Source organism: Sander vitreus, chromosome 1, assembly GCF_031162955.1.
Source record: "Sander vitreus isolate 19-12246 chromosome 1, sanVit1, whole genome shotgun sequence".
NCBI lineage: Eukaryota > Metazoa > Chordata > Actinopteri > Perciformes > Percidae > Sander > Sander vitreus.
The window spans coordinates 33,680,502-33,707,719 of NC_135855.1; the positions used below are offsets into that span (position 1 = coordinate 33,680,502).

The window sequence follows — 27,218 nt, forward strand, 5'->3', positions numbered from 1 at the left end:
GTGATGTCATGATTTACTGACACACCCTGGAGTACAATTCTACATCGCTTAGAGCTGGTGTTAAAAAGGGAAATGTTAGCGAATGCCCCCATCTTTCCTTTTATGTGCTGCTGATTGTGACCCTTACAATTACTTGCTGAACTGAAATAGTAAGTTAATGTGAAAGCAATATATTGCATGTAGAAACTGAGCATTCTGGCATCACACAGATAGCCAGTTTCTAAGTAACCTCCTGTCCATGGTGGCTTTCCACCATCACTAGTGTCGCAGTACTGTGTGAGTGCGACACCATAACACTTGCATAATTGTATTTCCTGGGATTAAATATTTGTGACCGGGAGATACCAATCTTCTAACCAATCAACTCCCACCGCCAACCCAAAGCAGCTGCAAAAGATTATCCTCAATCCCTGATGCTCACCTACACTGGCCCTGCAAAATATGCAAAATCGGTCATCACACCACTCAGAACATGCCGTGTACCCTTCAAAATGGGCTTTATTTTGTTAACATTTACAGGAACATCACTGACATTAATTTTCCACCCGTTACATATGTCTATACTGTACAGATGCAACAGAAAAAAATTAAATTAAATCAAGATCCCATCCTCTGTTCTGAGACTTATAGAGAACAAGGCTCGAGTCAGTGACCAGCTTCAGCAGTGCAGAAAACGTTCACACAACGTTCACACAGGAAGGTCCCCTGTCAGGATCCCTGGGACAGTGGAAACGACCACGGAGCAAAATGGAAGTTGTCAGCTGGAACCTAATTTATAAAAACACCCTCACACACTTACTTTATACTCACAACTAAATCCATGATTAAGTTGTGATTTAGGAAAAATATATATAATGCTGATGCAAACGTGCATTTCTTGACTTTGTTTATCCAATTTTGTGTGATATATAAAAACCAACTACTTTATATCTCAATCCATGATGAGTATGCTTTAGGTACTCTTTACAATTGGAATACAATGGAATCAAGGAATTTTTAAAAAGGCAGAATGAGTAGGATTTTCCTATAAATCAATGGTTACACTAATACAAAAATAATCCCTCTTAATCATTCCTTATGACCCACTAGAAGTGTGTGGCGGTGTCTGTATCCGCACAGACCCTGCCCTCTGCCTTTTTTTTGTTCTTCATTTTGCTGTGTGCGGGACGTTTCTGGGCGTAAGCCTTTGGGTACTGGGTGTGTAGCCCCCCCAGCCCCAGCACGCAAGGTGTGAGGGCTGGACTCAACAACAAAAAATGTTTAAAAAAAACGCAGCGAACTGGTGCCAGATTGTAAGCGCGTATCTAAGAGAAAGTGACTAAAATGGTGGACACAGTGCAGAAAAAAAAAGCAGAATATAGCGAGGTGAAATACCAATTGGACAAAGCTTGAACCAAAATGAGAGTGAATCTGGGGTTGGCTTTCAGCTGCTGGCGAGCACTGAAGGAGAGGATAAGGAAGGAGAGCAGGGCGCGTGCTCTTCTGGTGTCATTCAGTAGGGGCCAACATTGAATGTGGTTTACAAACCGTAATGGACAAATCCTACTCATTCTGCCTTTACATTTTTAATAAAAATGTTTTTCTTTAAATACACACACACATATATATATATATATATATATATATATGGTGCCCCAAGGTTACCAGCCTTGTGCCTCGTTCATTACCCATCCTTTGTTAACTCTACACTGTTCAACGTGTCACTATTAACATTCAGTAGTTGCTATGAGGTGGTGCAAACTACAATAACTCCCTTCAATATATTGTGATAGAGGACAAGGAGTATCCAAAGCAGTATCATCAACCCTGCTTTCGTTTTCTGAAAAAGGGACGACATATGAGTTTGTAATAGGATTAGAATATAATAAATAATAGTATTTGATCACAATTGTTTTGTTATCTGGTGCATGGCTGGAAACTTGCATTGCTTGTCACATCTTCATGGAAGGCAGCGAGAGTCAATACAGAGGAAAGGTTTTGTAAACACAAAATATAATTTAGATTTAGTCACCAACACAATGAGTCAGAGACTTAAAAAAAAAAAAAAGAAAACTGCATGTGAAATTCTTCACATCATAGTCTCTTACTTTAAAGAAAACAGTCAGACATTTCCAGTATTTCACCTCATTGACCCTATGAATGCATGGAGTGCTCCACCAACCAGCTTTACAACAGGAGCCATTGTACTCCCTTCATGCATTTATCTGGCATCTACTCTGCATTAGCAATGCAGAGCGCTCTTTACAGCTACAGAGGAGAAGCACATTTGTATTCTGTAACACAAAACTCTGATGTCTCCCAACCAACAAATTAGCACTCACTGTGACTTCCAATAGGAGAAAAAAAAAGAGCTAAACCTAAATGTTTCCTGATAGGTCCACTTTTGGATGGAGCAAAAGTGCAGCATTGGTTGAGTGTGCAGTAAAACGTGAGACTTTTACAATGGCTACATCTGTTTCTGCAAAACATGTACTGTAAAGACATTTACACAGCGTGATGGGAAAATATGCAAACCGGTTCACAGAGAGCAGAATACTCTGGTCTTAATGCGACTGCACAGTAGGTTGACATCTATACTGTTGATGTTACTACCTGGAGAAATCTATGCTACTAAGAGATTTTACACAAGTTTTTAGAACAGTACACACAGGTTGGTTGAGGATTTGCGCACTGCATTGCTTCCTTAATGTGGCGTTATGGAAAGCTCCCGTTTTTTACAGTGATTAAGAATAGCAGGACTCCTCTTTTCTTAAGGTAAATGAGGTGGGTCCTCCCACTAGCTCATCTTGTTTTTGTTGCAGATGTGTTGTCAGCCGCGGCGACGCGAACATGCCCTCCCACCCATCTTCTCCTCCTTCCTCCCTGAGCAGAGAGTGAATCGTCATCAGGCCTACCTTTGCTTCATCATCCACCACAAACGCTAGGCTGTGAGACAAAGGGAAGCTACATCGGACTACATGAAGAACACAACAACAACTAATGCACAGTGCAAATAGGCTTCTCTTCCATCTCTCTAGCCTCCGGAGATGGGCAGGCATTGAGGAGAGGTGGGCTGGAGAGGGTTAACTCCGGACAGCACCCCTGCTGGCAGGCAGCCTTTCTTCTTTTAGTTTGTTTTTCATTTCTGGACTTTCTGGAAATCTCCTGCCCTTGGGGGGGGGGGGGTGTTGTGGCTGAGGGGCAAGGGTGGAGGGGTTGGGGAGAGGATTCTACTTGTACAGGCTCATGGTCGGGCTCTGGTACATGCACATGTAGGCATCGCACAGCAGGCGTCGGGCCTGGCCCTGGATGCTCTTGGGATCCAGGGTGTGCAGCTCCTCTGGTGTCATTTTCAGGTAGGCCTCCACCTCCGGACAGGGAGACACCTGGGGGATGTTGAAACCATTCTGCCCTCCTGCAAAGCCACATGCACGATCATTAGAAACAATTCTGGCAATTCTGATAATCCACCATCATATTCACAAATTATTATTAGTGTGTGGAATACTCGAAGGCTAAGATTTAATGCAGCCGGTCAAATCAAACAGTCACCCAGAAGTTGCCAATGGCAGATATGAACGTAAAAAAAAATAAAATATGTTTTTATATTTTTTAAATTAAACCTCTTCTTTCCAGCACTCATGATGTTGTTTTATGGTTATTACGTACACACATGTTGTGGCCAAAACAAAAACAACAGAAATTACAGGTAAAACTATTAGTCAATTGATAATATATATATAATAATAATAAGACATTTTTTATGCAAAAATACCTGCAGTAGTTTCAATAGAGTATGTGCTGCTGTTCTCTGTGTTGACATGACAGAAAAACACTATCACTATTTTCTGACATTTCACTGATCAAACAATAATTTATTATTACATTATTAAAAAAAAATGTTTAAGTGCAAATTAATTTAGAATAAATATTCAATAGTAGCAGCCTTAATATGAATTTCACCCAATTCGGATTGGAGCTAAATTTACAGCAGTACTTATTAGAGTATGTCTGATATTACAGGAAGAATAAATAGTCACACTGTATCGCAACGTCTTACAATGCAATATAAAATGTCAAACCATAACTTTGGTTCATAATTCAAACAGTTGTTGCATGAGACTATGAAAGTTTTCTGTAAAGTGGTTCATTCGTTTAGTGTCTTCTTCACTGGGTTTCTGAGACCCTGTAATACCATCTGTGTCTCTGCGCACTGTGAGGTTCTTTCAACAGTCTTACAAAAACAATTTCCTGTACATATCCTGGATCTCATTTCAAGGATCAGTTTGATGTCATAACAAACGCAGCATCAAAAGGCCATGGCACTTACCATCACGGTCAGCCATGCTGTCGAAGAAGAGCCATGAGGAATCTGCACTGCCGTACTTGACGAAGGCCACGTAGTGACTGGTTTCGATGCACAGCACGGCGAACAGCTCCATCCTCTGGCGGGGGAAACTGCCCTGCCGCCCCGTACCTTCTTGCAGCTCCTTGGGGACAGACAGTTTGCCGTGCCGATGGGCTTTCCTCCTCGGGTGGAGGTGAACCTAAATCAGTACAAGCAGGTACACACAATCACACTGACCGCTTGTTACTGTGGCCTATAAAGGTTGAACAAAATATGTTTTACATGCTTTATATAACATATAGATTAAAGATCACAGAGAATAAAAGCTTTCAAGTACATTTGAGGATTCATACTGTCAGATGGGCAATGTTGATATAAATCCAACAATATTTCAAGTGAAATGGAGCAGACCATATGTTACAATCTACTGTAGAAGCCACTCTTCTGCAACATAACTTCTGCACTGGACAGTATGATTCCTTTGGATTTGGCGCCACCAAATGGATGATCCTAAACCCACACTTTACAACTTAGTTTTTGTTGAACTGGTGTTGCAGTAATGCCCTCTGTCGTTTACCTGTGTATTGCACTTTTCACAGAACTGCTTAATCTTGCCAGCCGTGATATCCCCGTCCTCGTAACAGTCTCGACACTCGTAGAGAGCCAGGCCTCCGCAGATTCGACATTCCCTTGGAGCTGGATAATAAAAACACAGTTATTCTGCCTGACACACTGCACAAAAGTTCTTTAGCAGGTTTGGAAACAAGAAAAAAGCTTCCTTCATCTCAGTTGAGTAGCAGTGACAACTCAGTGGGATTTCATTACCAAATCCCACACAGCTCTGAAACACCATCGATTGGCAAGGACACATCACGCTTACACACTGGAAAAAATGATTAGCTACAACTCACTGTCTTCAAGAAGGTCTGTGATGTCTAACTCTAGTGAGGGGAAAATCTTGTTAAACATTTTGAAGTCCTTGCCAAAGCGGGGCATCTGGATGATAAGGCAGGAGGGAGCCTGGGGCAGGAAAAACAGAGAAAGAGAAAAATTATGTGGTCATCAACAAAGCAGCATGGACGTTTCAGCAAAGCTCAGTGCACACGGAAACAGAACATAATCTACACAATGTACTTGAAATCCAACCTGTTACAGAACTTAACGATTAAGTCTGTAAAAGTGAATAGAGACGACAAGTTGTTACATTATCTTGGGTAATTAAAGGTACAAAATTCAGGACATGTGACTGTACATGTGAACTTGTGTATGTTCTACATTTCTTGTTTGAATTAATTGTCTGATCAGCAGTGAAAGCTGCTTTTGATCTAGGAAGTGTCCTTTTTAGGATTGCTGTTGGCTTAGGGTACACAGTCCTGTAATGTAGGCCCTCATTTGTGTACCTGTGGGGTAGAGCTTGGATCGGGCCCAAAAAATCAAGCCCGACCCTACCCGAGCCTGTGCACGTTGCGTCCGAGCCCGGCCCGTCCCGACACATTAACTGTAATTATCAGCCCGAGCCCGATTTAAACCCGACAATTTTTTAATACGTGGGCCGTTATAACTGACGTTCTCAACTACAATTCTGAGTTGTTTGAACTACAGAAATCTGTTTAGAATCATCTTAATAAATACAGGTAATGCAACAAGAACGAAGCATGTAAACTGTGCTGTTTGTTTATTTAGAATGGAATGGATCGCAAATGGATCCGAGAAACTCGACCCTAGCTCCCTCAGCCGAATAGTGTGGGTAACAGATCAAGGCAGAAACATAATCAAAGCCCTGGAACCATATAGGAGACTTTCTTGTCTCGATCGCCTAATTAATACTGTCCTTCGGCACGGTCTGCATGCTGACGCACTGGCTGTGAACAGTGCTGCAGATGGGGGAGACACGATTTAGAACAGTTTACCTCATACTCAAGTCAGTGCAGGACATATACCCAAAGCTACGGGAGAAGCTGGAGAGGCATAGCTTTCTCCCCACCGAAAACGGTTAATAAAGTAATGATTAAAAAAAACACAAATGCTTGGTCAAGGGCCCGGCCCAGCCCGAGGATAGCGGCGGAAAATATCGGCCCGGCCGAGTCCGGTTCGGGCTCGGGCAGAGAATCTAAACTCTACTGTGGGGTCAGTAACGCTAGTGGACTGGTAGGAAGACAGGACATGGAAATAGACATGCTGTGTGAAACCTTTTCCTTTCTCCAGCATTCTCACTACTCTACCCTCCGAGGGGTGGTGATGGCGCAGTGGATATGACACATGCCTTTGGTGTGAGAGATCTGGGTTCGATTTCCACTGTAATACATCAACCAATGTGTCCCTGAGCAAGACACTTAACCCCTAGTTGCTTCAGAGGCGTGCAACTTCTGATATATAGCATGTTGTAAGTCGCTTTGGATAAAAGCGTCAGCTAAATGACATGTAATGTAATGAATCACAGCTCGAACTATAGATCACTGCATGGGCCATGACGGGTGACATTACATGGTGTCTTTCTTACCTAACAAGCATTTTATTCTCCTCATCAACATTAAAACAACTAAAAAAAGGGATCTAATTTAATCAACTTTGGTTTAAAAAAAAAAGAAAAAAAAAAGGAACAATACCTAAACCCCCATTTGTACCCTGATAAAAACTACAAATGTAGTTTTTTTTAAATTACAAACTATAAACACAGGGTGGAGCCAATACTTTGTCACACTCTGGAGACTCTTAAAGTACCTAGGCAATGCAATAGCAGAACCTTGATTCATATTTGATCAGCGCTGCCTAGTTTGATAGATTGATTGGCGTTCATGATCAATGACACGGTGTTACAGACTCCTCAGCTCTGATTGGTTATTAATATTTGGGCGTGGTGGAAACTTGCAAATGCCATTAGGAGCACTAGGAGTAGGCAGAGGAAAATGATTTTTTTTCACAGAGTATCTGTCTCATGGGCCAGTCAGTGTCAGGATAAAGTGACAGTTATAGCAAATATGACAAAAATATATCTTTTTTTATAAAAGATACCTACTGAACTTTGCAGTGCAACTGAAAAAGCCAGGTATAAAAAATGTAAATAATTTCACCATGATGTAATTTTGTAGCACAACAAATTGTGAAAAAAAAAACTTGGGTGGTGTCTATATTTTGGGTAGCACTGTTTATGCTCAGATTTGGTTCAAATACTTACTGTCAAGTCAAGACAAATCACACCACAATGCCACCAATCTTTCTACTCAACTCAAGCTCATTCACCTCTGCAAACTTTAGGTCGCTGTTGATGAAGGACCACTCCAGGAGCTGCTGGATGGTGGGAACTCCCACCTTGTCCTTCTTGTCCATGAAGATCTGGTAAAAGTAACAGTCCTGGACCTTCTGTCCAGCTGACCTGGAAAAAAAACCCACAATGTCTTGGTTCATGTATCTTTTTAAGTTTTATTCAGATCCTTCTTTCTCAACTGCAGTCTGTGCAGACATCAAAAGCACTTCCTGCAGTACCCACAAGTGATAATTATCTCACTGGACTACAAGCAGATCTGCTCAAATGCTTTCTGGAAGAGAAAAAAAAATCAAGATTTGTCTTTAAACACTTCTGGCCAATCTGTATGTAATTCAAACTATTTCATACCCAAGAGTACCTTATGTAGCAGATATGGAATAAACCTGTTAGTTAAAACTATAGTGCGTAGTTTCTGTCGCCCCCATGAGGAATTCTGACAACGACAACAACACTGTCTGCGCGTGCACGATCACGGAAGGCTTGTATCATGTGGACCACCCCTCCTCCACACAGATGCTAGTAGCCAAAGACGACACGGAGGATTAAAAAAACATGACGGACTCTTCAGAAGAGGTCATTATCTTCACTCGGGTTTCTGTACGGTAAAGTCACCCGACGACACGATCTTCTGAACATAGCCATACTGAGAAATACAGAGAGAGTTGTGTGGAGCTGATAGTCTTAATTAGCTTTGTAGCAACTCATTTGGCAATGGCTTGAATGTAACGGGCGTTAATTAATATCAAAAAGTTACACACTAAAGCTTTAAGGATCTACACTATTTTTCCAAAAAGTATATTTTTAAATAATTTGAGAAATTTTCTAAGAAAGGTTTCTATGAAATGTGCATAAATAACCTAAATATATCCCTTAGCTTATTTTTAATGTTTCCTTTAAAAGCAGTTTAATGTCAACATCAGACTGCCTGATGATAAAAACAGGCAATTTAACTTGACATTAACTGCTTGGGATATGATAAACACATTTTCTGTCAAATCTAAATCCTGTCCCTGATGAACTGTAAAGATTCAACACTGCTCAAGTTTTCATTTCTAAGCCAGGTACATGTTTCAGATTAGTCATGTTATATGTTGTGGTTTTACAACTCATTGAGTCTGTCACTTTGGTATGAAATTGTGAACACGGGTTTGGTTGCTCACTATAGAAATTACTATGGAAACACTATTGCAATATAACACTATTGCACAGTAGACCGAATTCTGCTCATCTGAATTGCAGAGATCATTAAACATGACTACAGAGGGAGTTTTCATAACGTGACCAAAAACACTCCTACAGTTAAACCACTTTGCTCACACTGTCTGCCATTCAATCTCCAGCGTGAGCCCTGCTGCAGAAGTGAAACTGTGTACATCTACTGTACATACTGCAGATTGTCTGGTATAGTTTCGTGGTTTAGCAGTGATGTGTTTGGAAGCAGCGACAAACAAAGATATGTTCATTACGCCATGTCATACACATGGTTCGTGTATTAAAACTTATAACCGCATCGTCAAACTATTTCAGCCATGTCTTTTGCTCTGTAAAAAAAACAAAACATTGTGCTTAAATCTTTTTTTTTGTATGTATGCACTAGATGTTACCAAAGAGGTTTAGCTTTTTTTTTTTCTTTTTTTTTTCTCAAATGGCAACTGGCCCTTACCTTAGCTTGAGCAATGGGTCCACCCTCAGTATGTGATGGAAAAGGATATTAAGGAACTCCTCAGGATCTGCGGTACAAGATGTGCTTAAATGAGATGTGAACGTTCCTGTGTAAATGCTGCAATCCAGTGCAGACACTATTAAAACTGTGAAGTCTATAGCATTAATGTGTATGCTGTGTTAAAATAGCTGATTCCTTTTGTCTCTCGTGAATTGCAGCAGTGTTAGTCATCAAAATTCATGTTCCCAACACCATTACAAAGAAGGTGAAACAATCATCATGATACAGTCAAACTCGTGACAATTATTACAGTGAAAAAGTATGAGAAATTGTTGAAAGACCAATAAATAAATTGTTGAAAGACCAATAAACAATTCATCTAGCATCATACCTTTTTCTTCCGACGTAAACCCAGAGGCAGCTTCTACTTTCTCCAGGATCCTCCTTAGCTTCATCACTTTAGTGGCACAAACATACCCATGTCTGGATGAATAAGAGCGAGCAAGTTACAAGCAAGCTACAGTCACATTTGGTTTTGTGACATCTGCCCTGCTAGTGAAATTTTGCATCTGATGTTACATTCAGGGTTGGACGATGAAGTAAACAGTGTCCTAATATTCCAGATTGTGTTTTGTTTTATGTATCTGAATTAAAATCATGTGCAAGCTCTAATTTAAAAGGGAAACTTGAGCATTCTAGTCTTGAACAGCTTTTGAATAGTTATAGTAAGGCTGTGCAATTAATCACATTTTTTATTGTGATCACGATTTCGGCTCCAATCGATCACAAAAACAGAGTAATCGAAGAAAAACAATTATTTTGCACATTAGGTTTTGCTAGTAACTTCTTATTTTGTCTTGTGTTCTGAATGAGAAAAAAAAATGTTTAAAAGGGGAAAAGTATTAAGGGAAATTTCAGTTCAAGGTGTTGTTTTTTTTAAGTTCAATAATTGCAACATCTTTCCAAAAGTCAATGAGTTATCATGTTAAATAATTGTGATTTGAATATTGACCAAAATAATAGTGATAATGATTTTTTTTTCCATAATCGAGCAGCCCTAACTTATAGCTTCCTATAAAAAAGAGAAATCTAAAATGCATGCCTAAAACAGGTGATGAGAACACGGAGTAAAAACCTACAACGTGGGTCATGAGTATGTCTGCAATAAACCACTCTGACTTACATGCGCAGGGGGTTGACTATCTCTGTGCGTAACAGCTCTTGGGTCTCTCTGTAATACTCCACATCGGTCTTTGAGCGTGGTCTGAGCAGAACCGTGTCCAGTACAGAGCTGAAGGAGAAAAGACTGCAGAGCAGAATGCACAACCGAGGGATTACAATTAATAGTATTGGTTGTTTTTTTTTAAATCTATATGAGATATATGACGATTTACCATGATCTTTTGCTGACACTAAAAAAACAGATATCATCCAAAAATATTAATGCTGGAAAACATATGAGGGATATAATGCAGCATGCTTGATTCAATTTGTATTTATTGATAGTTGATTAAAAATACATTCTACTTTTTAAACTTTTTTTTTTTATTATTATTTCTGGAAAGGTATAATTTAAAGCTAAAATTAAAAACACCAAACTGGTCGAAGCATCTTCAAAGCAATGAATTTCCTGTAGTTTTGTGAAGGAGTTTGGCTTGACTGCTTTGTTCAATGGCCCTTTGGCAGTGTTGGCAGAAACAACCACTATCCACCGGCCTGCTCACAGCAGGAATACACCCTCCTGTTAGAGCCAGTAGGCAAAGTCAAAACAGTTTACTAATAAGCCTCTGCCTCTGGGCAAACACAGCACTGCTGGCTGAGGAAGCACCATATAGTTAATCAATATGACTGAAGTCTCTGAAGTCCAGAGACGTTAGAATACCATGGCATACACTGTGGCTGATAAAGTATTTACTTTTGGACTAAAGGAGTACTGACCAGAAGAGGGTTGAATCCAGGTAGCAGGAGTTGTAGTGGCCCTGGATGCCTTTCTTTTTTCCCACCATGACATCCAGACCATCATTCTCTGTGCGGGGAGGCGTGTTCTCGTGTACTACCTCACTTAGATAACCCCCAAATGCTGCATAAACAGACACAGTACGTAAGTAAGTAAGTGTAAACCCAAAGCTTTTGGGGATAGTAGTTAATTTGGTGCCTTTAATCATCCCAATTGGTGCTACTGACTCACCGATGGAGTTGCATCGCTCTATGGGGTTGGAGGAGTGATGCAGGGACGGGAAGCGGGAGTCGGGCCGGCAGCACTTGAGCTTCACAAACAGGGCTTTTTTGGGTGGGCAGGTAAAGTACCGTGTACCTTTGAAGGTTCCGTCAGTGCAACCAGGGCACTCTTCCTCCTGGAAGAGAAGGTCAAGATCACATCATCCAACTACTGGTAGGTACTGCCTATAATGTAGGTGCAGTAAAAAAAAAAAAAAAGCATTGGCTTTCATTTATATGTTGTTTTCTAAACACCTTAGGTCATTCCAAAGCCCGTCTATGGAAAGCCATTTTCACTCCCTATTTAGCCCCATTGTACCAAATTTGGTTGCAGTTCCACCAGAGTTCCACTGAGGGTGACCGCAGTCCAGTGCTAAATGAATGGGACTCTATGGAGCTAGATGGCTAAATTTGTCTCTTTTGCCCGATTGTCGTTGAGAAATCTCAGATTTGATTGTAGTTTTTGCAAGTTTAACATGGATTGTAGGTTGAAAGTTGAATGAACGAGTACTTATTTCTTTTCGCTTTCTTACAGTTTGAGTCGTTGTTGCCCATAACACGCTAGCATTCTGCTAATGAATGCTGATTGGTCAGTGAAGGACTGATTACGACCGGAGATCCCGCTTGACGGCATCCTAAGCGGAAGGATCCATTAGCAAAACCATTGCCACATTAGCAAACCTCTTTCTAGCACGTGTATTAACAGGGAGAGCCTAACCTGTCAGCTGTGTTGTCGATGCCTCGAGAGAAAAAAAAGGAAGTGACTCAGAGCTTGCCGTAAAGCAGTATCTCTGGCCGTACGATGTGTATGACGTCATTGACATTTTAAAAGGCTTTTTAGAACAAAAAAGCGACTTTAAAAAAATCTAACACCCAGCAGTGTGTATTTTCTTAGCCTCCCCTTTCAAATGTAACATTCAAATTACTAGACAAAAAATGATATCCTGAGAAAAGTGGATTTTGAGGGTTGAGAGTCCCATTCATTCTGCACTCGCCTGTGAGTGCCCTATAGTGGAACTGCAACCAGTTCAGAAGCCGGAAGTATCGAGAGAGTGGAACTTCTTCCCTTATTAGAAATTCTTTGGTCATATTTAAAATTCCCTGATGAGATATTTTGTAAGTGACTTTGTTTACTAATTTTGTCAACAGTGATTGGCTGTTTAGTTACGAATATGCTGCATCTTACACAGATCTACTAACAAAACAAATGATTAGTTATATACCAAACTGTGTTTATATAACATCTAGCTAGCAAAAACTAACAGACAGTGATAACAAGTTATAAACTGGGTACTTTTCTGTTGGCTACTATCTGCTGGTTCACTGAAATGTCATTAACAATATAAATATATATTCACTCCAGTACTATAATTAAACCACACACTAAAGCATGTGGCTCAGACAGTGCAGTAGTGTTGGCACTAGTGTGGGCTGCACATGTTATGGGAGAATGCACTGTGCATGCACAGGGTTGTAATTTTACTGAATTCCTATTTAACGGGATGCTGGCAAATTATCAGTACATGATGGAAGAGCGCTGCTGAATGCAGTGCCGGTTACAATTCAATTAAATGGGCAAACTTTTAACCAAAACATGCCACAATACCTAGTGCAGCTTTTTTATGTGTATTTTCCCAACAAATACGTCCACTATTAAAAAGGTATGATTTTTATATTAATACTTGTGCAAACACTGCCCAAATTCCTGAGCTTGGAAATTTTCCGACCCTTTGCAACCCTAGTCATCAGCCAGCCAGAATTAGTAGCAACAGCAGTTACCAACAGCAGTAGAAACGTTAAAACCTTAAAATGAATAACTGAGTGCAGGCTGAGGTTGGTGGGTGTTGCATGTCAGGTTGCAATGCTTTGCAATCACTGGCCAGTGAATAGCAACCCACAACAGCCGTGGTAACTAAAAGAAACAGCTTAAACTGAATATAAATTCAGGCTGGAGTGGTGCGTGTTGCTAATAAGACAGATCAGCTGATAATCAGCACTAATCACTTCATGTTTCTGCCTGAGTAAGAGCTTCCAAAAATGTGTCATTATGTATCATAAGTTGAAAATAGCAACAAGGGACAACTCTACACAACATGTATAGAAAAAGTCAGATGAAATGACAAAGATAAGCCAATTCTTACACAAGCACCATCTATCAAATGAAAAAAAAAAAAAATTATAGATACACCAGTATCACAAGATAATGTATGACATTGATATCGGTGTACTAATAATGTTTTTTAACGGACCATCTCCTGATATATCATTATATTATTAGTCCCACCAATATTATCCAGTATCTCTGATTTCTTTCCCCATGTACTGATACTGACAACTAAATCACAATTTACAATGCCATGTTGCCTCACCAGTTCTAGCCCAGCCAAAGGCTCCAGTAGGCCAGGAGGCAGGCCCACCCAGCGGATGACACCACACAGAGGGGGGTTCTCCTTCACCTCCACCAGAGAGCCCACCTCCAGACCTGGCTGTCCTCGAGGAGGCGTCGAAGGCCGCGGCGAGGGAGGGGCAGCAGGTGACGGGGGCTCGGGCTGCTCTCCCATCACCGACTGGACAGAAAGGGAGAGAGGCCCATGGCTCATGCTGTCAATGGGCCCGGTCTTCCTGTTCAGGCTGAAGGGCAGAGAGTGGAACTTGTTGTCACTGGACAACGAGGCAGAGGGCGGGGCTCTGGAGGGCGGGGAGGACTGGTTGAAGTCAGGGGGCGTGTCAGTAAGTGACTTGGCTGGGTCCTCCCCAACTGTGGGAGAGAAACCAGAAACCAAAACTTAATGTCCATCGTACACGTCACTGTAGAGATGTCAGTCTTTAAAGAGTAACTTAACACCAAGTGAAAAAAATCCCTGTTTTACTGACAATAAGAGAACCTCAGCCACTGGAGGTCAGCAAAGACAAGGTTTTCAGATGATGTTGAATCACAGTTTAATAACTGAAGGAAGAAAGAAACCTGCACACTGGCAACTGGAGGCATTTTGCTTTAAAGAACTACTTCATTTTAAATAGTGAGAGACCACAGTTTTCATACATTTTTTTTTGTATTTCTACCTAAACAATCTCAGCATTTTAGGGCATTTTCACATTTGAGCCAACTTGGTTTTGGTAAAGTAAAACATGTCCTATATGTCATATTTTTCTTGCCATGTCAATAGTTCAGAAAGGCAGGTGCGCTATATATGTACAACTACAAGCAAAAGTCTCAGAATTGTAATGGTATTTAAAAAGACATTTACTGGTTACCCATGTTGAAGAGACTGGTCTGCAGTTGAGATGGAATGTCTACTTTCTATTTAGAAGAGCATACAAAACATGTACTGTATCTGTGATAGGGAATACTGTTGAGTGTATAGTGCTGGAAACATTGATCCACAGCTAACAAAGATTCTTATGTGTAAAAACTGTTGATTATGAACCTCCTTAATTCCTGGAGTAACAAGCCACTGTCCAGACTCAAGTTTGTAGGTTAAGTGTGAAAATGCCCTTGGTTGAGACGTGATGTCTGGTGTGCAGACTCCTCTTCCCATCTGATGGTGTTCTGCAGTGTGTTTCACTTTGCTTTGAGGATGACCAAAATAGCTATAAGCGCTTCATTCAATTTATGTGCAGTATGAACTTGACGATTTTCAGAGATGTCAGCCTTCTTGATAACTTAGTGAAGGCATGTTGTGCACATATCACACAAAACTGTGTTTGTGGAAGGGAGTGTCACTCTATCTAAGAATTCACAAAAGAAGAAATCCTTGTCGGCCATGACAGTTGAGTCAATACATGCGCACTCTTTGCTAAAGCTAAAAACTGGAGAAATTTGTGATGCCACTGGGAAGCAATATCTGCCACTGCTCTACTGTTTTTTTGGATTCCAAGCCCTTGAAGCAAAATCCAGCAATAACTGGAACTTTACACATCACCCTTTGCAGAAGTGAGAGCTTACTGAAATGGTATTCTGTTAGCCGTTAGCCATCATAATGTAACCATATTCTAGCCTGAGAGGTGTGTTTCTGCTTTTCGTCTGCTGTTGAAAGCCATGTGTGAAATTACAAACATAATATGATTGTTTACAGTTCAGTGGCCGTTTACTGGCACTGTCAAAGATGCTACACAACAATCAACATTACGTGATAGTGGAATGTTTTAAACACATTATAGTGTCATTATAATACGTTAATTAAAAGATACATTACAGATAAATATTTATATTCTGATCTGTGATTATTAGCAATCCAGCATCTCGTGGCTCAATAAAGTCATCACAACATGGGTTGTCTCCCAGGAGGGCCTGCTTTTGGAAACCACATCAGAATGTCAGACTTTTCCTTCTGAACTCTATCTTTCAGAAAGAGTGATGCAAGGTTACTAGTACTGACTGAACCAGCATGACAGACAACATGAATTCTTGAATAAAGTGTCATCCGCCTTTAAGCTTGTGTATCCCCACTTGAACGGTTCCCTCACTGAGACAACCATAGGGGGTTTGGAGTCTAGTCTGATTACTTCAATGACAGCACCATAACCAAAAAGAAAAATAACCCAAAATGTGGAAAGTGACCCTGAGGAAGATGCAAATGATTACACATTCACAGGATGAGTAAGCAGTTGTGAAACAGCACGTTAGCCATTTATAAGTGACCTCTCCCAATTCCTGCATTAGTATTGAAATACTTTTACAGGAACTCAAGTATTGTGTTTTGCTGTGGAAGGAGGCAACACCACAGTCATTTTACAGTAATCATTTTGATGATGAGTACTATACAATTCAGAGCCTGCACATGTTAGGATTTGCCATGATACTGAGGTACATAACCTCTTTTGCATCTTATTTTGCTTCTTATTTTTTCACAACTGACATGTATTGGTGATGAAATGAGCAATGTAATTTACAAAAAAAAATTTAACTTGTGTCCCGAAAATGAAAATACAAAAACAATGGCACAATGTGCTGACTGAATCAGTCAGTCAGTCAGTCCTGACGCTTAAAGGCTTTTACTAATAATTTGGCCTGCAAATAGTATTTGACACAAATGTTCAATCAATCCAAGTGCATCAGCAGCCAAAACAAGACAACAGCCAGTTAAGGAGTCATTTGCAGCACTGAGCATTATTAAAAGCCTTAGAGCGACACCAATTATTCCATGCAGGTGGAATATCACACTAAAATGGAGATGAAGGACGAGACTAGTGGAAAGGTCTTTATAGCAAGCTTCTGCAACAAACTACGGATTGTTGTTTTTCTGCAACTATGTTTCGGGCATATTTATTTATTTAATCCCAGTATACATTAATTAGTGTACAATACATAAACTATATATACTACACATAAATACAGTAATTATATTTTGTATGGAACTTATTTTCTCCCACTTGTTAAAACAAAAAAAACAAAAAAAGATTAATTGTATAACTTTTCATATATTCCGGATTTATTATGACTTAAGGACTCTTTTTATGATTATGGAGGTGCAATATCAGAATTCTGAGATACAAGCAGATCCACTATGACACTCTAAAGTATTATAGTTATCTATCTTACAGAATAACAACAAATGTCACTCCACACCAACTCTGAGAGATGCGTATTGATGTGCATCACCTCAGTTTTTATTTTATTTTGTATTACACACCTTGAGAGGCAGACACAGCCAAAGCACACAAATCTCCTACTTTGCATATGTTGTGAGCTTAATGTCATCTACATCTAAAGTCTGTTTAAGATGACCAGTTACACTATTAAATATTCAAAACTCTTTATTGGGAGCAAAATGAAAAATAAGATCAATAATCCCAGCTTTTCACTGGTATAGATATAAAATGTACATCTTCTGTGAGCTACTGGAAAACTTGTCCTGTTCACAGATCATCAGTTGTGTTGATGGTATTTCTTGTATTAGCCAGCAGCTGACTACTGCTGTTTCAGCGCCACAGCTCTGCTTAGATTCTGCTGAAATTATATTAGGAAGATCACTTACTAAGTCGACTACTGGACAAATAATATGCAGTGGATATCTCATAATTATGAGACGCTACAATATGTCAAGATTATAAGCGCCTTTTAACTATACTTTATCCTAGATTCAAAATACAATACAGTATTAATGTGATGAGATATCATGAAAAACTCATTGTAACTTTTGTATTTTAATCATTTTATGAGAAACCTGTAGTCATATAAGTAAAAGGAATAATCACAAAACTCATTTGATCATTAAAAAATGATGTGCCAAGTTTTTAGCAGGTGGGAGAAATAGGTTCTCATACCAATTTTACTAAATCCTAAAACTCTCTACACTATTGTATGCTTCTTTTAGAGGACACACCTAGTTAGAGCTAACCTCGGTGCCAGAGTATACAATATATGTCTTTTAGTCCAGGGGTGGTTCAGTGGGAATGGAACCCCTGATCCTGCCAATGTTGATAAATTTAGACTGTACAGCACCAATAAAGGTTTGCCTCAGTGAAACCGATAAGTATGTAGCTTGTTGTAAACAGGAGCTTGCCGGGAAGATGGTTGACATCCCATGAGTACCCGTGTTTTACCTTCATCAATGTACCATGTGCTTTTGGATTTGGACTGGGCTGGGGGATCAACAGAGCTGCCATTTAAAGTATAGTAAAATTCAGACTTGCTTCTACTGCCACACTGATGACCTAATCCTGTAAATAACACAAGTACATGAAAAAAAAACACAGAGATAAGCAAAATGTGTGTGTGTGTGTGTGTGTGTGTGTGTGTGTGTGTGTGTGTGTGTGTCTCTCTAAGAGTTGTGTCCCCTATTCTTCTCAACAGCAGACCAAGTGAGAAATAAAAGGGTAGAAAATCCTAGAAAAAAAGTCAATTAATAAATTTTCTTCATAAAAGAAACACAAAAAGAGAAAATAAAAGCAATCAGAGGAGTAACACAACCCATCCACATCAAATGACAGAGTAGGGGTGTAAGAAAAAATCGATACACTTGAGTATCACGATATTTTTCTTTTTAGTTTACGTGCAAAAATATTCATGTAAGACAGTGGTTCACGTTTATGCTGTGTTTAAACCCCCTACGGCTAGATGGCTATGCTGAGACGTACCACTAGTGTCCTTGCCTAACAGTGCCTAGCAGTGCCGGACTTTTTGCTAGAAGCTAACAATGTAGCTATGGCTGAACTTTGGCCTACTTTAGTTAGCATATAAAAATGTGCTCACTAAGAACCTGTGAATCACAATCAAACTGGCAGTTTGATTTTCTGTGTACTGTTGACTGCCCTATTTTTAACAAAATTGTTGTAAACAATTGTTTACCTAAAGTAAACTTCTTTGACTTTTATGAACATCATGTCTTTTTTTAAATATTAGTTTTTCTAAAATTATACTTCCCAATAATCCCGATATATCGCCTTACGCACAGTATCGAAATATATTTGCAATATATTGAATCGTGACCCATGTATCGTGATACGTATCTTATCGCCAGATTCTTGCCAATACACAGCCCTATGAGAGTGTGTCTCATATTTTGTTCAAAATGGAGTTAAGCATTATTATTCTCTTTTAAAGGGACTTTCCAACAAAACAGTTTTATCTGTTGGGATTCTTAGCTTCGCTTGCCTAAAATCTTTCAACTTTGACCAAACTGTTTTGTTTTAAGAGTTCTCTAAAGCAAAGAGAAGACTTCCTCTAACAGAAAATAACCTTAGAGGGATCATTAAAACTACATAGCAAATTAAAATTTTTGAAACCAGCAAAAATCTTTGATTGTTTTTTTACACAATGCAGAATAGCAACTGGACAATTTTGATGGAATGCCCCTTTAAGAATTATCACCACACCAAGGGGTGGGAACGTCAGTTACAGTAGGTTTGTATCATACAATAACAGCAGTGCAGTACCTTTGCTCTTTGGTTTGCTTTGGCCAGAGGACGACTTGTCACTGTTGGTGCCTCTGGGGGCAAAACTGTGCTTTTGCAGCCTTTGGTCCTGCATGGAATATTCTGTACAGCCCAGAAATACATCCACATTAGAGGCACAACACCCCCATCAGCCTATGTTAAACTCCCATGCACCAAATGTATGTACTGTAGTTCGATAACCACAATTTTGATAAACACAATAAAATAGCCAATAAGAACTCTCAAGACTATTTTCTGTTTCCTTAGCTATAGGACACATACTTTTAATGTATGACACTGAAGTTATAACCTGGCCTACAACATTAAGCCAATGGCAACAGGTGCATTGCGCAAGTAAAGTTTCAGACTAAAAACATTGTATTTAAAAGCACAATGAGCATAACATTGACCATACGTTTTTTTTTTTGCCTCTCACATTGCACACAGACTGACAGAGGACGATTTTCACTGTCTCATATCACAAGCATGGCAAATTAGGAACAAATGTTTTTTCGGGGTGAATTTGAAAGTTGCTCTACTTAGTGAAAACATTTTTTTCATGTAGCCTGTCTAAAGAGTGCAAAAGGAAGGGTGATAAAGGGAAATATCTAATTTGCATAATAAAGAATCTTAAATCTTCAAGATGTTCTAGATGCAAGTTTGAATAGTCAGAGAGGCGGCAGTAGCACACATACAAACAAATCAATATGCCAATGTGGAGAACAAAGACCCTGAGTATCTCACTTGACTTTCGAAAAAAAAGTGAGACATCAACACAAAAGGCCCTCTGTTCCCGCTGCAAGCAAAACACAAACGCTCAGAGGGAGCTCAGCGCTGGTCCAACAGAGGGACAGCTGAATGTTTTCGCAAAACACTGATGTTTCACGACATACACATGGTCCAAAAACAGGGACAAATACTTGGTGACTCACCTGGCATTACGTCACAGATGGGGACGAGTCGAGTGTGCTCCAAACTGGCAAAATTACACAGCAACTTCCCATCAAACACACCATCCCAGTCCCCGATAGGATTGTCCTGAAAGAGTTGGAGACATGAGAACCTTAGGACCCTGCCAGGCGTTCTTCATCTCTGAAAAAGGTTTCACACGGGCTTCTTCACCTAGTATCTTCTAGGTGATTAATAAGGTCTTTGGTCGTATCGCTCTAATAATGATGCTTAGACTCGATCCTCTGTATTGTTATGATCCAAACTGCTCATCTCATCATCTTCTCCACCAAAAACAACAGATCTTCTAGCTCAAAATCATTCTACCTGAATGCTCTACTTTCTCTGCACGCACAACCACACTAGTCTTCTTCTTTAGTTTGGAATTCAGGACTCTGCTCCAGCGGGATAATCCAAGACAAGTGTGAGGCTAGTGCCACTGGCGAGAGAAGGCAGGGCGAGGCTGGACGCAGAGTGAGGCAGAGCAGTGGGCTCTCCTCAGCTGCCTGCTGGCCCCTTGCCATGCTTTTGGGTCATACAGCACTAAGTCTTTACCTCACTCCCCGCGTGACTGCCTTGCCTTTGTGTGGGTGGCTCAGATGCACTGAGTGGGCTGCTGCTGCTGCTGCTGCTAACGATCAGCAGTCAAATGCCTCAGTTATGTGTTTCAATCTCTCTATGACTACAATACCTCTCCCGCCTGACAACAGTAGTCATAGATACCAGCTACTGTGATCCCAGGCAACAAGACATGTTCCCTCAAGATACAGAGAAACTGTCTTCAAAGAAAAACAAAAACAAAAAATGCAGGCAAGTCATGACTCTCATAGTTTGACTCTTGTGCATTAAAGCTGAAATGTGTCACTTTCTACACGTTGCTGCCCTCTACTGAGGCGAGAACAGTTCCTATGAGCGAACTACAATAAAGAGGTCATTATAAACAGCATTTCACAATATGGGCGTAAGTTTCCCTTCCGGTGTGACAGCTCTGGTTTGAATACACTTCATTTCCATTGTCAGCCAGTAAGCAATGACACTTAAGGGTACTGTAGATAGACTATGTCTACATTAAGCCGTCTGAAAGCTACATGCTGTTGTGCATGCTTTAGTGTACAAACACAAAAGTAGTATCAATATTGTCATCTAACTCTCAGCAGGAAAGCGAATAAGCGTATTTCCCAAAATGTTGAACTTTTCCTTTGAGGGAATATTCATATTGTCAGGGAGAAAAATGCATTTGTGCATTTGTCAATTATTTGCTTTATCAACTAACTTGTTGATTACTTTTAGACATTCAGTTGTGGATACAATACCTATTTAGAGAGCCTTACTTACCATGTCAACTCCCACATAGTAGCCCAGGCTCTCATTTCCCGGCAGCAGGTCACAAAAAATGATGGTGCCTCTCTCTGGCCCGTCCCTGGTCTGCACCAGGACCCTGGAGTTGATCTCCAATGGAGGGAATTCCTGGTCCTCTTCCACCAGAGTGACGTGGTCCACCTCCAGCTCGCCCAAGGCATCGTCGTCTTCATCCTCCCAGAGTTCAAGCTTGTCCAGGGCCACAAACACACCGCACTCATCCTCACAGCGGAAAAGCTGGCGGCCCTGGTAGGAGCCCTCCGTGAAGCCCTGGCCCCGGCCGTCCTCCTGGGAGACGGAAGTAAAGTAAGGATGATGAGACAAGTGTAGAGAGTGAGAGAGAATAGGAGCAAGAGGGATGAGCAACTTATTGTCATAAAAAGTAGGGCAGGTAGCGAGGCTGCTTGCTCAGCATTTCTTCACTGAAGGGAAGTCAACATCATAGAGCTGTGAGAGCATATGATCGATTACTGCAGCAGGAATATGACTTGACTTACTGCGATGATGAATGCATTCAAAAAACTATTTCTCTCAATCTCAGATTCTAGATGCTATCACAAAGCATACTGTAACATATTGTGCTTCCTTTTCTCACATGCAGGCTTTAGATATGAAGAAAAAACAGGTTCTGAAGCATATGTGCAAACTGAGGCGTTTATGTTGAGCTACAGTCTGAATGTTTGAGCTCCCTCAGCCCACTCAAGAAGACTCCAGCTGGAAAATAAAAAAACAACGTGGTACTGCAATAAGCAACCCATTGTAGTTTGTTACTTTCTGTAGGCTACATACAGTACAGAAAGAATGGCACGACTTCAAATAATCAGACTAAATCTTGAGATTAAAAGGAATAGTTAACACAAAGTAAAATGTTGCCATTATCTGCTCGTCATCGTGTCAGTCAAAACTTTGCTGAAACAGCTTTGTTTCAGCCTTCTGTAAATGAACATTTACTAGCCGGTCTCTATTTTTAATGCTTAAGGAAAGGGCTGAAATTAACAATAAACTTGCAGAACATAACCCACAAATCTTGAGGCCAAACAACTAAGTCAGAAAGTGAACACGTACATCATTTAAAGTGCTCATATTATGCTTTTTGGCTTTTTCCCTTTCCTTTATTGTGTCACACATATTTTTTGTGCATGTTATAGGTTTACAAAGTGAAAAAGCCCAAAGTCCACCCCAAAGGGACTTATCATCTCCAACAGAAAACACTGTTCACAAACTGCTCCAAACAGCTCTGTTGTAGTCCAGCCTTTACTTCCGTGACGAACGTGCGTCACTTTGTAACACACATTATAATGCTCGCCTAGCTGCTAGCATGGCACTCCCTCATACTCTGCTTCTTAATGGCCAGTTGTCCTTACCTAGCTACTGCGCATGTGTGACTCCCAACAAGGATGGAACAGAAGTGAGATGTCTCACTCTGTAGCTAAAACAGAGAGCTCAACACACAGGGGGAAAAGAGGAGCTGCAGCAATGTGCAGTACAACAAAAATATGGTGTTTTTTGAAAATTAAACCATGTAAACCTATTCTGGTACAACCTCTAAATACAATTATGAACCTGAAAATGAACATAGTATGAACACTTTAAAACTAATATGATACACAAGGTGCTGAGATGTCACATTCTCATAGCAAATGTGAATATTTAGCTTTTCATTCTGCCTGGGAAGCACTGCCTTGTGCTCTGTACAAACAGCTCTAAACGGTCATCAAAATAGCTTCACAATTGTCAGCAAAAATTTGATTTTGTTATTTTCCGAATGTGCTACGAGTTGTATCTACTTACTTTCCAACACAATAAAAGTGCAAGTGGACAGACACTTACAGACCTGGATGAATAAATGTAGTTGTACTCATTGCATTTTTTTTCTCCTCCGTTATGCATGTGTATACTAAAGTCCATTGAGCTTAAAATAGCAGACTCACACTCCGGCAAATGAATGGTTTTGCTCACAAAATTCCATACTGATGTCAGTCTTATTTATTAGCAACAGGAGTACAAACACTTCATTGCGTTGCATTTGCCACTTTCACTAATGAAGGCCATTTGTAGCGAAAAATGGTTGTTCCTCTGCTCCTAATAAATAAAGACAGCAGGGAGTGTGTGTTTTCATTTGCTGGACTATGAGTCGGATGCAGCTTTAAGCTCTAGACATAATTTAGAAAAATGTTACTTGGGTCAGGCAAAATCACCTGGTTTTAGAATGCACTCAAGAACCATTTCCTGGCTGCTTCTTTTGTATCAGATAAGACTGAAAGAATTTGCACAAGCCACGCAAACACAGGTTGCAAATGTTTAACTGGTTTAAAAGGTGAATAGTCAGGACAACATGTAAATTTTTGACAGCTGGTTTGCAATGATTAGAGTTCTGCCACTGAAAACTCTTGGTTTGGTTGTAATTCTGCTGTTGGTTCTACATCTGTACCTACTGTTGTCGAGCTGTGGTTCTAGTGCAAGTTGAAACTCATGTTCTTGTCTGTTTTTCTTTTTGTCATGTTATTATGTTATTATGAGAGATATTAATATATCTACAGCAGTAGAGCTCTCTGGCCCAATGATCACAGAGGAAACACAAAATAATAAGACACCCGAGTTCTTACCAGCAGCTCCACACCAAACCAGATTCCAGAGAGGGCTCTGTCAGGGAGCAGCGAGCCCTTGAAGCGGACCACACCGAGCAGAGGTTCATCCCCTGACCGTAGCTGGACGCGCACCTTCGAACCACAGTCAATATCACGGACGCGCTCTAGCCGTGACTTGTTGCAGAGCAGTGCATACCGCTCTTCACAGTTGGTAATAGGAAACAGCAGCTCAGCCAGTTTCTCATCCAGCTCCAAAACGTCCCGCTCGTCTAGGCTCAGCACCACGTTGGTCTGGTCCAGGATGCGGAGACTTTTTTTGCCCTTGCATGGGGGCAGTGTTCGCCCCAGGCTGTTGCGCTCCTGGCATGCCTGACCGAGACTGCCACGGGGGATTCTCAGGGTCTTCTGGGGAGGCTTCTCCACTGTACACTCCTTTATGACCATGTAGAAGCGCCAGTCCTCCCTGAAGCCCCCACTGGGCTTCTCCTGGCTCCACAGGGCAGAGCTCATGGCTGCATGCTAGGCAGGAGGTCCAACATCAAGGCAAGCTTGACCTTTGGTCTGTAGGAAGAAATAACAAATGATAATTTAAAGTAGTTAACTGATTACCTGCTCTTTTATTAACAGTAGGGTTGGGTACCGAAACCCGGTTCCACTATGGAACCGGTTCCTACGCAACTGGTAGTACTCGGACCGGATTAGAACGCAAATTTCGGTCCTCATTTCGGTTCCACTTAATGTGTCGACTGAAATATTTTCCCTCTGTCGCTCCGTCTACCGTTAGCTAGCTACCGTAAATGTAAGCTACTTCTAAAATGCCATATTTTCCCTCTGGGGTCACCAAAACGGACGTAATTGGTCCATTCACTGCATGTGAGCGCTAGTAAACATACACTTGCTCTGCTAGTCGTCTATCGTTAGCTAGCTAGCTTTTAGTGCATTTAAAATGCCTAAAGCAAAGCGGTCGAAAGTGTGGCTGTATTTTACAGCCAAGGATCCTGAGACCGCAACATACGGTCAAACAAATGTTTCAAAACGATAACGTGCAAAGAGGGAAGCACGTTGAATTTATTGAAACATGTGGCGACACACGGGATACATCTTAAAGCAGAGGGATGCACGGTGTTCGACACCTTGCGGACATCACGAGCCCTTGGTCCCAGTGACAGCGGGACCAGTCCAAGTCCGACTGCTAGCAATTTTGTGAACATTGATGATCAGGACGATGATGATGATGACAGCAGCCTTTCTGCAGGTAACTAGGCTAATGTAATAGTGATTGCTAATATTGCATTTATACTAACAAATGGTCAAGTGATTTGTTAAATATGTAAGTATGTAACTATGTAATGTAGGTTTACTTATTATATATTTTAGTACTTTAAAACGTTAATATATTGTTAAATTTAAATAATTTTCAATTAAAAACTCTATAAAAAAAAAAGCCTTTCTTTGATGTAATTTTTCAGTTTTTCAAGAATTGGTTTAGGAATCGGAATCGTTTTAAAAGTACTGGTTCGGCATCGGAATGTAACAATCCAAACGGTACCCAACAGATACCTGACACAGTTTGCTTGTTGTGGTTTGTTGGGAGAAATCTGATCTCAGCTGTGTACTCTCCCCTTCTACCGCCCAGTCATTCCTGTGCAGTAACGTTACCCCTGATTGATTAGCAGGACCTCATGTGACATTACTCATATCTACTGATTTGATTATTCTAAACATAGATGGCAAGCAGACAGTTGACTTATTCTAAGATTTAGATACCAGACAATTGGATTTCCCCTGATGACACCTCAGATATGATGATCAACCACTCGACACAGTCAAGAGCACGTTCTCACTACCGTTAACTTAACGTACAGCAGTCATTTGTTTCAAGCATGACAGTAAGACTAACTTGGCTATTGTATTGCGGTTTTTTTAATAAATGGTGTAACGTCAGCGTAACAACATAATAACAGTAAAAAAGTCATTTCAACCTGACATGGGCTAGCACTGATCTGACATTTATTTACAGTGTCCATTGAGGTGACAACCACAACACTGATTACAGCTTTGTTTATTCCAATGTCGGCATCACTGACTCATTATCAGGACTCGTTTTCATAAACATTTTTCCCTGACAACCAGAGCAGCAGTGTGTCATCACCAGGAAAAAGCTGTCAGTGCTAGGCCCTTTAACAGAGGGAAGTAACGTTAGCTAGCGTACCGTCAGCTTAAAGGCACCAAATAGTAATGCACATTCAATGCTAACGACATGGACACCTTACCTTTGATACGCGTCTGTTCAGTTAGAGGCTACTGCCATTTCAAATGTCCATTTCAATTAGATAGAGGCCTCTGAAAACAAGCTAGATTCCTCCCGTAATAACCTCTGATTAGCTAAATGGCTAGCTAATGCTTGCGCCCTAACCAGCTAAGTATCACGCTAAAGTTAGCCTAGCGAGCTGAGCGACAGCAAGCAGGCTGGCAGAGTACTGCCACCCTCTACAGTGTGCTATCAGCATTTAGTTAAATCTGTTCTCCATGTGAAGTACGTGAAATAATACAGTGTATCGCTACAGCTATGAGATATTTTATTTACAGGAGACGACCTCACGAAACTTAATGTATGACTTCCTGACAGGCATTGGTCATTCGCTTCGTTTTCAAGCGCTGATTGGCTGTTTATTGTGTTCGTAACCAAGTGTGGGGTTTTCCCATGAATGGCAGAACACATAGTTAGGTTGAAGTGGATCTTTCAGGCCAGAAGATGCTGTATCTGTGATGGAAGAAGTTTTAACATTGAATATTTGCTTAAATAAAAGATACAATTACTGAATTATTATAATATATATATTATTATAATATTATATTATTATATATTATATTATTATATATATATATGTATATGTATATATACATAATTATAATTTCTGATTCTGATTCTGATTATAAAAATACCTAACAGGTAAGTACATTATTATATAT

The 27,218-nt window shown here is 40.4% G+C and overlaps 1 protein-coding gene across 3 annotated transcripts; it reads right to left on the reverse strand.

The window, feature by feature from the left end:
* Positions 1-473: 473 nt before the first annotated feature.
* cyld (cylindromatosis (turban tumor syndrome)) lies at positions 474-26,997 on the reverse strand. 3 transcript variants are annotated; one of them, XM_078253017.1, is made up of 17 exons: positions 26,519-26,997; positions 24,264-24,806; positions 21,634-21,945; positions 20,283-20,388; positions 19,351-19,452; positions 18,019-18,135; positions 13,842-14,230; positions 11,444-11,609; positions 11,194-11,335; positions 10,439-10,561; positions 9,647-9,738; positions 9,256-9,322; positions 7,568-7,700; positions 5,239-5,347; positions 4,905-5,023; positions 4,310-4,526; positions 474-3,394 (listed from the first exon to the last, which is right to left on the reverse strand). In XM_078253017.1, the coding sequence occupies exons 2-17, from the start codon at positions 24,753-24,755 to the stop codon at positions 3,210-3,212; spliced, it is 2,871 nt and encodes a 956-aa protein (XP_078109143.1). In that variant the 5' UTR covers positions 24,756-24,806; positions 26,519-26,997; the 3' UTR covers positions 474-3,209. The 3 variants fall into 3 exon arrangements, with proteins under 3 accessions (XP_078109143.1, XP_078109152.1, XP_078109160.1); XM_078253026.1 differs by lacking the exon at positions 18,019-18,135 and having other exon boundaries at positions 26,519-26,994; XM_078253034.1 differs by lacking the exons at positions 18,019-18,135; positions 19,351-19,452 and having other exon boundaries at positions 26,519-26,992.
* Between the last annotated feature and the right edge of the window lie 221 nt (positions 26,998-27,218).